The sequence below is a fragment of the Acinonyx jubatus genome, chromosome A2, assembly GCF_027475565.1.
Source record: "Acinonyx jubatus isolate Ajub_Pintada_27869175 chromosome A2, VMU_Ajub_asm_v1.0, whole genome shotgun sequence".
NCBI classification, from domain to species: Eukaryota; Metazoa; Chordata; class Mammalia; order Carnivora; family Felidae; genus Acinonyx; species Acinonyx jubatus.
In genome coordinates this window covers 72,590,564-72,608,090 of record NC_069383.1, presented here as the reverse complement: position 1 = coordinate 72,608,090, position 17,527 = coordinate 72,590,564, and the positions used below count along the sequence as shown (strand labels likewise).

The 17,527-nt window shown below is 36.0% G+C and overlaps 1 protein-coding gene across 8 annotated transcripts in view; it reads left to right on the top strand.

Annotated features, from left to right (window-relative positions):
• AKAP9 (A-kinase anchoring protein 9) overlaps positions 1–17,527 on the top strand; it is a 151,834-nt gene that overhangs the window by 85,131 nt on the left and 49,176 nt on the right. For 7 of the 8 annotated variants that reach the window (XM_027071866.2, XM_053218467.1, XM_027071869.2 and 4 more), the window contains one exon: positions 2,592–2,824. In XM_027071866.2, the coding sequence (XP_026927667.2) occupies positions 2,592–2,824 (233 nt within the window). Of the gene's footprint in view, positions 1–2,591; positions 2,825–16,398; positions 16,999–17,527 lie in introns of those variants that run through there. The other variant, XM_053218468.1, reaches the window with a different exon arrangement.

The window sequence follows — 17,527 nt, the reverse complement described above, 5'->3', positions numbered from 1 at the left end:
GACAAATAACATTACTGACATCTCTACATTTTTTGCAATGTTCTCTTCTTGTCTCCTTGTCTTTCTGTGACTTTTTTTACACACATTCTTTTGTAAGTTTATTTTACTATGGAGGCTCCAACTATGTTTTTCCTCCTTCTCTCCTGAAACAGGAAAGTAGTTGTTTATTGCTTATGAAATAAATGTATCCACTTTCAAGATTTTGACTCTCACGTTAATACAAATGACTCCTAAGTCTCTGCAGACCCAAATTTCTAAAAGTTGACTCATCTTTTCCACACAGCCCATTCAGACTTAGCATTTTTTATGCCTACTCTGTGTACTGTCTCCTGACTTTCAGAGTATTTCTCTTAATGACTTTTCTTTCACCTACAAATCAATCTACTCTTGAACCCCAGGATCATCTTTTACTACTTTTCTTTCTCCCTAGTTTTATGTATGCATTTAATCTTCTCTGGCTGTGCCCAACCCTCCCCCCCACCCCCATCTTTATCTCACGTTTCAACACTTCTCATCTATTCTTCCACTCAGTCTCTTCTTATCCCTTCCTCTGCATTGCTACAATTTGCTTCTTGATTTATAGATTTGATGTCTTCCTGTGCAAAAATCATTCACTGCCTCATTAATTTATAGCACAACTCCAAGGTTCCTATAAAAGTTCAGACCATTCACAACTTGGATCGAGCCTCCTTTCCAGCTCCCTTCCTTCTGCTGTCTTCCCTACCTCATCCCAGCTTCTCTGCACACTTTGACTCCATAAAGCCTTGACTCCCCATCGTATCAGACTATTCTCTTTCCTCTGATTTGTCAGATTCTCTGTACTTATTAGAAAAGGTCACTGTAGAATGCATTTAATTCCTTAAACATGCTATATAACATGTATTTTTAGCTTTAAATACCACTTATAAACTATTTCTTCCATAGTTTTTTCAAAAATATTTATTTTCTGAACTACATTCATTTTGTTTAGTAACTTTGTAATATACATTGTACTGTACTTTATATGAATTCATTTTGAATTCCCAGATCATTTTGAACTCATGAATACTTGTAAAGTATTGATCCCTCTTATCAAGACGTTCAATTTTGAATACCTGGAATAACATAAGTAAATATTAGTCTGGTTGCTGTCTGTTTTTAAATTTTGAGAGTAAAAATACAAAGGGAAAATCGTATTAGCTGTTACACTAAGAATTAGATAAACAAACATTTAAAATCATTTCCTAGGTGGGGCACCTGAGTGGCTCAGTTGGTTAAGTGGCCAACTTCAGCTCAGGTCATGATCTTGTGGTCCATGAGTTCAAGTCCCACATCAGGCTCTGTGCTGACCACTCAGAGCCTCAAGCCTGCTTTGGATTCTGTGTGTCTCCCTCTCTTTCTGCATCTCCCCTGCTTGCACTCTGTCTCTCTTTCTCTCTCACAAATAAACATAAAAAAAAAATTTTTTTTTAATCATTTCCTAGAATCCAGTCTTGGATTCTTTAGCCAGTGACTTGTATAGAGGAGGTACTTAGTGAATGTTGAACTGTGCTGCATTCAGATCTTGCATCTGAAACTGTATCTAATACTGTTCATACATGAGAGTGAGAGAACTGCACACACCAGCTGCTTCAGCAAGACATTTTAATAAATAGCTCTTATTCTCCTGGATGACTGTTATCAAACTGAATATTCTAAGTACTTTGGAAATTAAAGTTTGCTGTTAATTTGTTAACTTTCTACAGTTACTGATAAGAAATACATACTACATGTAATAAAAGAATAGGAAATTCTTCTTTAGGACTTTTTGTTGTTGGGTTGTATTGTGCTGCCACAGATGAGTATCGTGTTCCATGACAGCAGTGAGTAACCTATGCTTTTATTTCAGTTTACAGAAAACACGTCCAGATTCTCTGCCCATGTCAACTCAGTTTGTCTGAATAAAAAATGAGAATAATGTGGATATATATGTCCATAGTTAAATGAGTACTGCTCATTAGCCTACTAATCTCTTTGTAGTATACCTCTTACAAAAGTTTCCAGCTGCAAAATGATCTTAGTCCCTTTTACTGTCTAGCCTGAACTGGTGATGCTTCCCAGTATTGTGCTCAGAAATCAGAGGATCTGTTCCAGACAAAATCAAGCCCTTCTTCTATCCCTCCATACACCTGAAATATTCCATTGCAGTATTTTTCTTTTCATGTCGTTTATGTATTTATTTTCTCATTATATGGTCCTTGAGGATAGGAACCAGATCTTGTAAGTCTCCATTACTTAGTAAATCCTACATGGTGGGTACTTAGTAAATACCTGTGGAAAGTTGTTTTAAAAGTTTTTATGAAAGAAAAAAAATACTGAATAACCCAAGTATTAATTTCTAGAAAGCCCTCTTAGCATAGCATTCTTCTTCTCCTACCTGCTTTGTTATCAAATAATACTACATTCTGTATTTGCCTATTTATTATGTTGCAGTGTTGTTATTAAAAGACCTTTTAAAAAAAGACCTTATAGTTCAGTGATTTCAGGTTTTAATTTCATTTTATTTTATAACCTTTTTTTACTATAATTACTAAACATAATTGGTTTATGCCTTTAAAATACTGTTATTCCAGTTACAGATGAATCTATACCCTCTTATTCTGGAGGTGATGTGCCAAGAAATGACAGTAGTATATGGTCAAAAGTAACTGAAGAGGGGACAGATCTCTCAGAACAACTCATGAGGAGTGGTTTTGCTGGAACTGAAATAGACCCTGAAAATGAAGAACTTATGCTCAGTATTAGCGGTCGACTACAAGCAGCAGTTGAGAAACTCCTGGAAGCTATAAGTGAAACGAGTAGTCAGGTAACCTCTTTATGTTGCTAATATGTACTAAATTTGCAGTAGGTTTTCTTTTAAGCCAGTGAACATCTAAATGTTTTCTTTCTATTGTCTCACGTAAATTTAGTCAAGTTCTTCTTAATAATTGGTTGTCTTTGTAACAACAGGGATCTTTGATATCACGGGGTTTCTTTTCAGGTGGTAAGAGTTCATTTAATGTCCTGATGGACTTTTCAAGTTCAAAATTGAATGTTGTTTTAATTTTCAGATTTTCTAGACTCTTGAACATTACTTTTTTGATATCAAAAGAGATTTTTTTTTAATATATGAAATTTATTGTCAAATTGGTTTCCATACAACACCCAGTGCTCATCCCAAAAGATGCCCTCTTCAATGGCCATCACCTCCCCTCCCCTCCCTCCCACCCCCCATCAACCCTCAGTTTTTAAGAGTTTCTTATGCTTTGGCTCTCTCCCACTCTAACCTCTTTTTTTTTTTCCTTCCCCTCCCCCATGGGTTTCTGTTAAGTTTCTCAGGATCCACATAAGAGTGAAAACATACGGTATCTGTCTTTCTCTGTATGGCTTATTTCACTTAGCATCACACTCTCCAGTTCCATCCACGTTGCTACAAAGGGCCATATTTCATTCTTTCTCATTGCCAGGTAGTATTCCATTGTGTATATAAACCACAATTTCTTTATCCATTCATCAGTTGATGGACATTTAGGCTCTTTTCCACAATTTGGCTATTGTTGAGAATGCTGCTATAAACATTGGGGTACAAGTGCCCCTGTGCATCATTACTCCTGTATCCCTTGGGTAAATTCCTAGCAGTGCTATTGCTGGGTCATAGGGTAGGTCTATTTTTAATTTTCAAAAGAGATTTTAACTTTACCCTTATTTGTAATATTCTGCAATGTATGTTATTTATTTGAAGGTATAGTATCCGCAATCTTTTAAACTATATGCTCCAGTATGTCCTAACACACTAACTACTGTTGTCATGTGACAACAAATCATACCTGTAATCCTTCACATTTTTACTTCCTTTTCATGAACGTTAATAGATTACCTCATTTTACTGTCTCTTGGTAGGCAATATCTCTTGATAGTGAGGGACAGTTTCTACGTTGAAGCACAGTTTTTATAGAAATTTTAAAGGGACACAACCATTTATAAGTTAAAATGCAATTTTCTCTGTCTATAACATTTTTTACACTATGGTAATTATTTCTTAAGTCACTGAAGTTACGTAAAAGAAGCTGTAGAATTATAGCTATGGTGTTATTTGAATGAGTACTCCATTGTCATCAGTTAGAGCCAGTATTAACATTTTCATTGATATCTTTATTCAGAGTATCATAGATCCATGTGTATTTCAAACAGAAGTTGAGAAGTTGAAAGACATGTCTTTCATGTCTTGTTATATCTTTTTTTTTTTAATCTTTTATTCATTTTTGAGAGAGACAGAGTATGAATGGGGGATGGGCAGAGAGAGAGGGAGACACAGAATCCGAAGCAGGCTTCAGGCTCTGAGCTGTCAGCACAGAGCCCAACACGGGGCTTGAACCCATGGACAGCGAGATCATGACCTGAGCCGAAGTCAGACGCTTAACTGACTGAGCTACCCAAACGCCCCTATGTCTTGTTATTTCTAATGTCTGGCTTTTATTGATATTACTTTTTTTCCTCTAAGAAATTGTTCTGTTATGGAATGTCTCTGCAATAGCAGTGACTGTAGGATGTACCATATTTGGCAAATATTGTTATATATTTTGTGTTTTAATGCCAAATTCATTTAGGTTAAGTTAGTGATTGGGTCCTCTCCTTGTTACTGACCCTTGAAATCACTTGTTAACCACCTACTCTTTGGTTACTTTCTCATTATCCATTTCTTTTTATCTTGGCAACTTGCTATTGGCATTTAACAAAGAAGGCATTATCAAAACAACATATTTCCAGTGAAATATTTGCCTTCTGAATAGTCATCAGATAACCAGAGTTTTTCCCAGGTTCATTTTTCTTTGTAAGGAGGTAGTCTAAATTCTTTTCTGGGATAGAATATGGACTGTATCTTTAAGAGCAAATTACCAGGGATGCCTGGGTGGCTTAGCTGGTTAGGTGTTTGATTTGGTTTTGGCCCAGGTCATGATCTGACAGTTTGTTCAAGCCCCACGTCAGGCTCTGTGCTGACAGTGTGGAGCCTGCCTGGGATTCTCTCTCTGCCCCTCTCCTGCGCGCACGCGCTCTCTCTCTCTCTCTCAAAAATAAATAAACTTAAAAAAAAAACAAAACCAGAAAACAAATTACCACTTGGAACGAGAATTCACCATTTGGCCAGAGGAATGTATCATAATATATCTACTGTTAATTTTCTGCGTTGTACCAGAAAGCAGTTTGATTGGCCAAACTAAGGTATTCATATTCAGTTAAGCAGGTCTCAGAAATGTTTTCATAGATAAATTCTGAAGATATGTGTATGTATATATGTAACAGAAGAAATTGCTGTCTTTGGGCAATTCTTGTTTTTCTGAAGCTTTCTTTCAGAGCAGGTACAAAATGATTAAAAGTCAGTTATTTACAGATTTCCTTGAGCATCACAAAGAACTGAAAGAAGTACAGTAGTTTTGAAAACTGAAATCTTTGTGTATTTGCTAATACACAATAAAAAGGATAACTATACAAACAATAGTGGTCCTATCTTTCACTAAAACCACAGTGAGTTATTTTTCATTGCCAACATCCTAAGTGATGGTAAGAAAATGGCACCAATAAAACCCAGCTTCATTTGTGTTATTAATTTAAGACATTATACTCTTGGATCAGAGAATTTCATGTTTATTATATTTTTCTTCGGCCTTAGGTAGACTACTGAAGCTCAAACATTGAAATTCTGAGTGCTACATCATAATAAGGAATTCCATAGCTATTATAAGGAAATAATATTTTCTACTAAGATTTACTATTTTGTCTTTTCTAAATTATTATAAATACTGGATTGGCTTTCTTTTAGAATGCTTGCATATAAACCACTTTAACAATATGCTACTCTACTGAGTCAGCTGATCCAGTTCCGGCGTTTTCAGCTGTTGCTTTTCACCACTTTTAAAGTTTGAATACATATGTGTCATAATTACCCCTTTTATTCTCTGCAGTCTCTGATAGTCTTGCCTCTTTTTTTTTTTTTTAATATTTCAGCTACATTAGTATTGAATTTCCGTGATTTGTACTCTTTAATGCCATGAAAAACCTGATAATACTTTCCCTTTCTTGACCACTGTTAAATACTTTTCACCTGGATCTTGAGCACTGTTAATACTGTCGCTGCCACTTGGTATCATTGTAAATTATGGACAGTCTAGTTAATGCAATACAGTTGACCTTCGAACAGTACAGGTTTGAACTGTGTAGCTCCATTTATATGGAGATGTTTTTCAGCATATGCGGCACAGTACTGTAAATATATTTTCTCTTCTTTATGATTTTTCTTAACTTTTTTTCCTAGATTACTTTATTGTAAGAGTACAGTATATAGTATATAACATATATACAAAGTATGTGTTAATCATTTATGTCATCAGTAAGGCTACTGGTCAACAATAGGCTATTAGTAGAGTTTGCAGGGACTCAGAAGTTATATGGAATTTGGGGGCATCTGGGTGGCTCAGTCGATTAAGTGGAGGACTTTGGCTCAGGTCATAATCTTGCAGTTCAGGAGTTCAAGCCCTGTGTCAGGCTCTGTGCTGACAGCTCAGAGCCTGGAGCCTGCTTCAGATTCTGTGTCTCCCTCTCTCTCTCTGCCCCTCCCCAGCTCACGCTCTTTCTCTCTCTTTCTGAGAAAAATAAACATTAAAAAAAAATTTTTTTTTAAGTTATCTGGATTTTTGTGCAGGGGATCCGTGCCTCAACCCCCGCATTGCTCCAGGGTCAATTATATAATATTTTGACAAACACCATGGAAAATGGTAAATAAATCAGAAGGGATCTGTGGTTGGACTTGTTCCTATAGGCTATTATAGAGAAACTTCCCCCATAATCCATGAATACTGCCAACAGAAAAGTGTGTGGGATCCAACTGAAATACTCGTTTTCCCAGGCCAAGATCATACCTCATCACATCTGCTTATGTGATCAAGTTGTGAGGTACCGTAGGAGCCTGACCATGTCATTTTTCCAAATTATTCGCAATCTGTCAAATAACTGAAATAGCGATTTGTAAAATAAAAAATAAAATAAGATAGCAATTTGTTATTAAGCTTTTATCATATTGTTTTACATATCAATGAACAGGTCACAAAAATTTTGCCTAGAGCACTAAGTAGTTCTCAAACTGCAGTCTCTAAACCAGCAGCATCAGCATCATTGAGGACTTGCTGTAAGTTTAAATTCTCAATCCCCGTCCCAGACCTACTGAATGATGGAGCCCAGCAACCTTTGTTTCAGCAGGTCCTTTAGGTGATTCTGATAACGCACTGAAGTTTGAGAACCACTGTTCTAGAGATGATTAGTATAATGTTCACATTATTCTAACTGAATTTTGAAGTGTTCTAATATCTATTATATAAAAGGTTAAAGTAGTTGTTGACATTTGGTATAAAAATCAGGTGTTTCTTAGGTGATTTCTTTTAATCCAAATTCAATACACCCACTACTCTTCCATGGATAGATGTTTAAAGCCATTGGCTTCTTCAGAATATTGTCATTAATAACTAAAATTTTCTTGAACCTAATAAATCTTATTAATAGCTTGTCAGATTGAGATAAAATTATGTGTAATCACCTCTGTGAAATAACTTGTATTCCATTTTTGTTTTAATGTGTCATTGTTTGGTTATTCATAATAGTATAGTTCCCTTTTACCTTATTTTTTTTTTCACTTGTTACAAAAATTCTAAGGCAGAGTTGAGAGACGTTGCTATAGTATATTAGTGCTTGCAGTGACCAAGAAGTTCAGGTAAGTAGCTCTGTACAGTATACCCTGAGACCAGGAAAGAGAGTAGCATCTCATACTTTGGAGTAAGGTAGGCCCAGGTAGAGTTTATTGGAAGACTTGATGCTTGAGATGAATCGTTCATTCATCATATTTATTGAGTACCTACTATATAGCAATTGCTATTTTATATACCAGAAGTATAGCATTGAATAGAATAGACAAAATCCTTACTTTTGTAGAGCTTACAATTCAGTGGTGGCAACTAACAGTGTATAAACATACAGTGTGTCAGGTGGTGATATCTGCTGGGAAGATACATAAAATAGGGGAAGGTAGAGCGTGATGACGAAAGGACACATTTTATATAGGAAAATGGAGGAAGACTTTTCTGATAAAGGAATAGTCAGGCATATTTCATACGGAAGATTAGGAGACAGCCATATAGGTAAGTATGAGAAGAATGGCTTAGGCAAAGGAATAACAAGTGTGAAGGCCCTGAGGAGGTCATGTGCTTGTTCTTTGTGTGGCTGACAAAGAGGCCAGTGTGGCTGGAGCAAGGAGAGTGAGAAGAGTGGAAGATGGGGTCAGAGTGATACTTTGGGAACCAGATAACATGGAACTTGGAATTCAGTTCTTAATGAGATATGGAGTCATTATGTATAACTTTTTAACTTTTTATTTTGAAATAATTTTAGACTTAGAGAAAAGTTGCAAAAATAGTACAAATAGTGTTTCCATGTACCCTTCATTAACCTCCCCTAATATTAACATCTTGCATAACCATATTATAATTATCAAAGCTTAGAAAGTAAAACTGGTACAGTGCTATAAACTGAAATACAAACCATTGGATTTTACCATTTTTTCCCACTACGTCCTTTTCCCATTCCAGGATCCCACATTGCATTTAGTTGTCATGTCTTCTTCAGCTCTCTTAGGCTATCTCTGACAGTTAGTACCTGAGTCTCTCTTTGTCTTTTATGACCTTGACACTTGATAAGGACTGGCTAGCTATTTTGTAGAATGTCCCTCAATTTGGATTTGTCCGACGTTTTCTCACAGTTACCTGAATCTTAAGCATTTTTGACAAAAATATCACAAAAATGATGTGCCTTCTCAGTGTGTCATATCAGAGGGCACATGATGTCAATATGTCTTACTACTGTATTGTTAATCTTGATTTCTTGTGGTGTCACCTGGGTTTCACTGTACCATTACTATTCTTCCCTTTGTAATTAATAAATATCTTGGAGGAGGTACTTCAAGATTATGCAAATATCTTGTTTCTCCTTAAACTTTCATCCACTATTTTGAGCATTCATTGGTGGATCTTGCCTGTGCAATTATTACTGTGGTATTCTAATGGTGATTTTCTATCTTCCTCATTCCTTAATCTATTAGAATTATTACTCACATTTATAATCAGGATCTATATGTACTCATGCCTGTTTATTTTTTTCAGTGGGTAATAATCCAATACTATAGTAGTTTATTTTGTTCCAGCTTTGGCATTGAGAACTCTTTCAGGTCAGCTCTTACACCTTTTCAAAGTACTTCTTTTTTTTTTTTTTTTTTTTTGAGCATTTGCACTATCAGAGGCTCCAGACCAATTTTGTGTTATTCCTGCCCCAGCCCTAGAATCCACCACTTCTCCAAGGAATTTAGGCTTCTTGTTAGAGAATGAGATTTACAAACCACGATCTGGATGTTATATGAGTTCACTTTTAACCAAGTGTATCATGACTTGTAGGTTCTCTTGTAGACCGTTTGAAAATATATGGGGTATATTAACCCTTGCATCTGTTTTTATTTCCATATCTTTATGTATATATAGTAAAAACCTAACTTCATATATTACCTCTTATTCTGATCCAGTACCACAACATTCATTCTACTCCTTCCCCTTCTCTTTGTAATTTTATTCTCCCATCAATGAGAAACTAGGCTCTCATTTTACTTATTTGTTCAGCCATATATACCCATAAAGTAATTTCACAATTGCAAGGCTATACCCCTGAGGAGAACATATTTACATATGTACAGTACTTTTTGTCTTTAGCCTTACATAGTCAAAAATACTGTTTTTCAAAGTATGTTAGGTTAACTCTTTTCTTCCTCACTTCTTAAGTGGTTTTGTTATTCACTTTTAATACAATTAGAATTATTTGTTACAGTTTTTATTCCATTTTGGGTTTCCCTATGTTCTGGTTAATTTTTTTTTAATTTACATATGGTAAATTTCACTCTTTGTATGGGTAATGCTTTCGATTGTGACAGATGCATAGAGTTTTATATCTACCACCACAAACATGATACAGAATCATTCCATCCCTCCAAATTCCCCAGTACTTCTCTTCTGTAGTCAGCCCTTCTACCTCCTGCTACTGGCAACCCCTGGTTGCTTTCCATGCGTATAGTTTTGCCTTTACCAGACTGGTGTAAATAAAACGATACATTATCATTGTATCATTGTTCTTTTGGGCCTGGCTTCATTGTCTTAAAGTGCATGTATGATTCATCATCAATTCATCGATGTTGTTACATGTATTAATAGTTTGTTCCTTCTTATAGCTGAGGAATATTATATTGTATGGATGTACCATATAATTTATTTAGAGGACATGCAGATTGTCTCTAGCTTTGGATGGATCATTAGAAATTATTGAATAACTGATCTAACTTCTATTTTTCAAAAGGATCATTTTGACTGCATTGTCAAAAATAGACTGAGGGGATGGAGAAGTCTAAAGCAGAAGCATAGAAACCACTTAGAGAAGTCACTTCCCCAGACATACAAGTTAGGTGGTGGGATTAGAATTTGAACCCAGGCAGTCTGGCTGTGCTCTTAACTGCCAGTTCTTCTGCCCTTTGAAAATGAATGAGGTCAGTTACTGCTGACTGGTCATGTTATTCACAGACTAAAGAATGGATTTTGAAATTTGGGCATCATTGGTAGTCTTACAAGAGCACTTTGGTGGAGTAATGGAGATGAAAGTGTAATTCAAGAGAAAATGAGGGGAAAGAAGTGAAAGACTTAAAAGACAAGTAGAAACTAAGTAGGTAGGTCAGAAGAAAATTTGTGACGAATGGTATAGTGTAAACCAGCATGATATGTATGCAGACAGTGGATAGTATTGTGATATGAAACTTCGGGGATGGAAGATGGAAAACTGATAGACGGTAAAGGTAGAGAAATAGCCAGTAGTTACATGTCAGAGTCCTTCATAAGCTAACTTTATGTTGTAAAATGTGGAGAGTCATTGAAATACTTTTGATGGGAATAGAATATCAGAGGCCCCTGGGTGGTCTAGTCAGTTAAGCAGCTCTTGATTTCAGCTCAGGTCATGATCTCATGGTTCGTGGGTTCAAGCCCTGTGAAGGGATCTGCACTGACAGCACGGAGCCTGCTTGGAATTCTCTCTTTCCCTCCCTCTCTGCCCCTCCTGTGCACATGTCTCTCTAAATAAATAAACATTAAAAAAATAATAATGATTAAATTTGTGTCTTAGATTCCTTTAGGCAGCGGTTTGATAGGCAGATAGGCAAGAATATGGTGAGGAGAGATGCTGAATGTAGGAAACAGAAGGCCCTTATAATATATTCCAAGTAAAAAGTGATAGAAGTGAAATTAAGGCAGGAGGAAGTGATTTTAAAACTTTTAGGAAATTGAATTTAGTAGCATTTGGTATGACTGGATGTAGGGGATAAGGAAGAGAAGAGGAAACCAAGCATAAATCCTTAACCAACCAAGTTGTTGCATTTCATTTGAAATGCATAGAAGAGGCATCAAGTAAAGATAATCACTTTTTGGGTGATTTGGGAGTTTGGGTAGAACTAGATTGGAGGTTGTTATTACTTAAAGACCTTGGAGCCATGGTTGTAGAGTGTATACAGAGCTATTTTTGTACTGGTAGAATGCTGACATTTAAAAGAGAATAAAAATTGGGGCGCCTAGGTGGCTCAGTTGGTTAAGCGTCTGACTTCAGCTCAGGTCATGATGCCACAGTTCATGAGTTTGGGCCCCACGTGGGACTGTGCTGACAGCTAGCTCAGAGCCTGGAGCCTGTCTTCAGAGTCTATGTCTCCCTCTCTCTTTATCCCTCCCCTGCTCGCTTGCACTCTCTCTCTCTCTCTCAAAAAAAAAAAAAAAAAAAAATAAAAGAGAATAAAAATAGTTAAGTCTATGGGAGAGAGCGAGAATGAGAAGTAATTTTTCCAAGAGAATAGTGTCATAAAAGCCAGATGAGAAGTGATTTTTCCAAAAGCTGTCACTTACTACAGAAAGTTATAGGTGGCTGATGATTTAGTGTCCATTGGATATTTCATTGTGTGTGTTAACAGTGACCTTGATGAGAATGGTTTCATGGAGTTGGTGAAGGAGTATTCAAAATTCAGAGTTGGAGAAATAGAGACAGCAATTTTGTGACTACTAGCTGTGAAGAAAACAGAATACTGGCTTGAAAAAGGGAAGGTGCTTTTTTTAAACGTTGGAATGGTATACCTTGAGTAGAAGTGGAGAAGTTGAAGATTGCAGGTCACAAACAGATGGGCTTTCTTGAGCCAGGTCCTTGGAATAAGTGAGGATGGAATCCAGAAACAAGTGGAAGGTGTGGTGTGTGGATCAAAAAGACTTGCCTCCTTTCAGATTGGAGAAAGATTATTGCAGATTATTGTGGATTTATGTTTGGGATGGAGGAGGGGTTTCATTGAAGTCCCCGTAGCCTAAGTAAATATTGTCAGATATTCAAGATTCTTTTCTTTTTAACAGTGTGGATTTTTATGTTGTGTGATTTTAGTAGAAGATAGGTGATTAGGCCTTGTATTTAGTTTTAAGGTTTAGTATGCTTTGGGTACCATAGATACATCCTGCTTCAACAAAAGAACTAGTGAGTTTGTTTACTAAGTATCAGGGTTTCTATCTGGACTCATTTCATAACATCTATTAAAGGATTATTTTACTTTATGTATTTGATTTGACAGGTGACTTGCCCTGTGGTATATACATGCAAATCCATATAATGATACTCTTAATGTGATGAATTGTATTTCTCTTTTGCCCAGATAGGCTACCGTAAAATTAGGCTTATATTCAATCTATTGCAGTTTCCTATTTGTTGGGAGAGTTTTCATTATAATACGAGGGAAAGTGCTTAAAGACTACCCACAGGCCGTTAGAAAGGTATCTCTTTAACATAATCTTTATTCAGTAGTCTCTTTGTGGTACTGCAGAAAAGTTATCTTTGAGAGTATGGTTTCAGATTCTTGTTTCTTGAATCAGGTAGAAAAGGAATTCAGTCTGTTCGATGGGAGTAGCCTTTTCAGCTTTTCCAGAATTCAGAGGTGCTACTGAGAGATTCCTTTAGGCCTTGGAAAAAATTAATGAGGAACTTCCTCCCACCGAATGATGATTATTATAGGTAACTCTCATGAGTTTAGTATCATTTTTGAGAATAATGGAATCTAAGCGACATGTTTCTATATCTTCTCAAAAGAGAAGACTCTTAGGATAAAACAATAGTTTAAGATTTTGTTTTGTCAATGTTAAGGGTTTTTTTTTTATTTTTTTTTAATGTTTATTTTTTGAGAGAGTACGAGTCGGGGAGGGATAGAGAAAGAGGGAGACACACAGAATCTGAAGCAGGCTTCAGGCTCTGAGCTGTCAGCATGAAGTCCGATGTGGGGCTCGAAATCATGAACCGCAAGATCATGACCTGAGCTGAAGTTGGACACTTAACCAGCTACCTGAGCCACCCAGGTGCCCCTGTCATTGTTAAGTTTTAAACATAATTGTAATCAAAGTGTTGAAATGCATTTTCCCATTAGAGTTTCCCCCAGTGTGCTTATTATATTGGTCAGGGTTCTGTCAGAGTATTGTATCCAGGATTCAGCCCCTCTATTAAATAACTTACAGAAATAAGTGAACAAGTCAGTATCCAAAAGAGAGCAACAGAAGTGTTTTACAATTTGAAAGAAATGTTTAAGGGGGAAAAGGTTAAATATCTTAACATTGTATGATTCAAATAAAGCTGTTTAGTTAGGGAAACAAACGTAGCTCTATACAAGTTAATAGCCTTCCAATATGCCTGAAATCTTGATTATCTGGAACCTGGGAACAATGAGCTAGTCTAAATATTTAAAGGGCATCCTCCTAAAAATTGAAGTCATTTTGCTTTAACTGCTTTTGATCGTAAAAAGTTTTATGTGCTTTCTAAAATTAAAAAAATAGAATTTGAATTATTCCAGTGCAGAGTAATCTGTCTGAACATCAGTTAATATACCATAGGTTAATATACTGTTGTTAGGAGAGCTATTTTCCTCTATCTTAAATCAACTCTACTGCTGTTTTGAGTCCTTTTTTTCCCTCCTTAATTTTACTATTTTTTTTTCTTTGTGGTTAGTTTCTTAACTTTGACCTATGTTCTGAGGGTCTACATCTTGATGTTTTTGTTTTACATGGATGGAAACAAGTTTTACCTGCTTTCAAAAATTGGAAAGATATAATTTGGACTATTTTAATTTAGGGTCACCTTTTTGAACATGAATTAATATAATATGCCATTAGTTAATATTCTGTTGTTATAAGGACTGTTGGCCTCATTCTAAATCATCTTATTAATCTGCTTTTTTGAGTCTTTTTTTTCCTCCCTACTTTTTTTTTTCTTTGTAGTTAGTTCTTACCTTGACCTGAATGTTTCTGTTTTTAAAGAGATACTTCTTGGGGCGCCTGGGTGGCTCAGTCGGTTGAATGTCCGACTTCAGCTCAGGTCATGATTTCGCGGTCTGTGAGTTTGAGCCCCGCATCGGGCTCTGCGCTGACAGCTCAGAGCCTGGAGCCTGCTCCAATTCTGTGTCTCCCTCTCTCTCTCTGCCCTTACCCCACTCATGTTCTGTCTCTCTCCCTCCCTCTCTCAAAAATAAACATTAAAAAAAAATTTTTTTAAAGATATTTCTTACTTTCAGAGTTTTGTTTTTGCTTCAAATACGAGAAATTGGACACCACATTATCAAAATAAACTAATTTCCAGAGGGAGCAAGGAAAGAGTATTTTGAGAACTATATGATATGCTAAGTAAGCATGGGTCCTAGCAACCAATTCATAAAGCTGAGCAGCTAGGATACGGATGACTTTGTATCTGCTGAAGATCAAAAAAGTCAAATTTGGCTAAACCAGTGTACTGTTAGGCCTCCATTTTGTGAAAATGTTAAGACATCTTCACAGACTAACTGGCAAACTAACAAAAAAAAAAAAACATGAACAAAATTTTGTCCTTGCCTAATCCAGAATTAAAAGAGGCAGCTGCCCCTGCCCTGCCCCAGAACATCTGCCTGTAGATTCTGGGCTCTCTGTAGAAAATCTCATTTTCTCTCCCCTAATTATTAGCCTACTATGAAGGCTTTGAGTGTTAACTCCTTTAAATAATTGCATATAGTGAAAATGGCTGTAAAATGGATTTTTGTTTATATTACCTGCTTGCTTTAAGTAGGGTTTTTTCCATAGTAGATAAAAGGTTTTGGTTTTTTGGGTTTAGGCTATTTAGTTACAGGATAGAGAAAAGGCACCACAATGAAAGCTTTTTCATTTATTTGAAACAACTCTCACTATTGAGGATCTTTTGATGTTAAAAAGTAAGTTCATCTTTTAAAACTCTGAGTGTTTAGTTTATTCAGTATCACTGACATTTATTATATGCAACTTGCCCTTTTGAGTTTTAGTCCGTGTTCATAGAGTATCTTAAGTGGTGTAACTACCGAGAGTTATATATAATGCAGCTTTTAAAAAGAGTGTTTTTTTTTTCCCCTTAACATTCACTCTAAAAACAATTCAATGTAGAAATAGGTTATAACTAAACTATCTATACTTAGTTCTAGTGACTGCTTGAAAGAATGAGTATTATTTTAAGGAAATATCAAAAGGAAGAACCGGGGCACCTGGGTGGCGCAGTCGGTTAAGCGTCCGACTTCAGCCAGGTCACGATTTCGCGGTCCGGGAGTTCGAGCCCCGCGTCGGGCTCTGGGCTGATGGCTCAGAGCCTGGAGCCTGTTTCCGATTCTGTGTCTCCCTCTCTCTCTGCCCCTCCCCCATTCATGCTCTGTCTCTCTCTGTCCCAAAAATAAACAAACGTTGAAAAAAAAATTTAAAAAAAAAAAAAAAAGGAAGTACTAACTTAGTTTTCCAGAAATAATTATGATTATTTGATATACTTTAAGAACTACTTGGTAGTAGACTCAAACCTACTTGATTTCACATTTTCAAATTAAAACAATTTTTGAATAGGATGGAAAAATACTAGCTTATCTTAGAAACATCATAAACGTGTCTAAATACCCTTTTCAAAGCTCTGACGTGGAACTTGGATCCTGTTAGGCAGGCTTTTTTGTGGGCGTATTAATTCACACTCCACCTGCCAGTACCTATAGGTAAAGACATGAAACCACACCCTCTGTTCTGACCTTTTCCTCAGGGGACACTGACTAGAATCCTTTGGCTCAGCATGAGAGGCTATTTGAATAGCTCAGTTCCGAGGAGCTTTTACTTTTGAATTGAGTGAAGCAGCAAGAACAAGGGAAATAATGTTGCAGCTACACTTGTGAAGACTGCTACTATGGAGATTTAAAACTCAACCTTCCCTGCCAGGTTGTTTGGAAGGCTTATTTCCACAGATATGTTTGATACTGAAAGCAGTTTTATTGCCCAGCTGATTAGATATTTATATTTTCATTCTTTTATTCTTCAAGGATTTAATTATTCTAGTTAAAAAGGTGTTTTCTTTTATTTTTGTTGTCTTTGTTTTTCTTTTGTTTTTGACGAAGACTCATGGAGATGTAGTTTTTAAAATAGATTTGTGGGGTTTTTCTTTTGTTGTTCAGTTGTATGAATTAATAAAATGTTTATTTGACAGTACTAAAAAGAAATTTTCATACAACTATGGTGTCTCTTGATAAACTAAAAAGAACTTTTTAATGTAGTGGAAAACTGTTAAAGCGAGTGAGGAAAATTGGCAGCTACATCTTCTAGAATGGATTCTTACAGGACCTATTTGGCAACTGTCAAACTCAGTGGCTCATGGTTGGAAGAACAAGATGAAGACATTTATGAGGTTGAATCTCGTGTGCCTTTACCATATCCTTTTCCTCTGTGTGAACATTTGGATGAAAATAACTCAGTAATTATTAATACTTCTATTTTTCATTTTATTCATAAAAGAAATGGGCACATATTAAAACTTATTTCTAAAATTTCACTGCCTACCCCTCCTTATTCAGTAAGTATAAAAAACTTGGTTTCTTTTAGTTTTAGTTCATGCTTTCAGTTTTTTATACATCTAATTTAAAAACCTGTATAATGAGAAATGAACTTTAAATGTCCTTAAGTAGAATAGAATCTTGTTTTGTTATTGTTTCATATGTTACTACTCATTTATCCTAGATGTATTGAAGGGCTAAATTTGTGCTAAGAGCCCCATCTTGGCTATGTTTTTGATTCCAGAAAGCAGAGTGAGATAGTATTACAGTTCTCCCAGGCCAGGCAAGCTGTTTAAAAAGATCCTGCTTCTCCTTAAGAATCTTGCTTTTATATGTTTATGGTGCCAATCCTGAGTAAAAATGGAGTGATTAAAAGGCAATAGGCATTATGATTCTTAAAACAGCCAAGTGAGCCAGTTAGGAATTGTTTACAATCATATGGTGTATTGGCTGTAGTTCCAGACAAGGAAAAAGAAAATCTGGATTCTAATTTTAATTTTCTTGCTAACTCATAAGGAACTGATTTTTAATATGCCTACTAATCCTGTG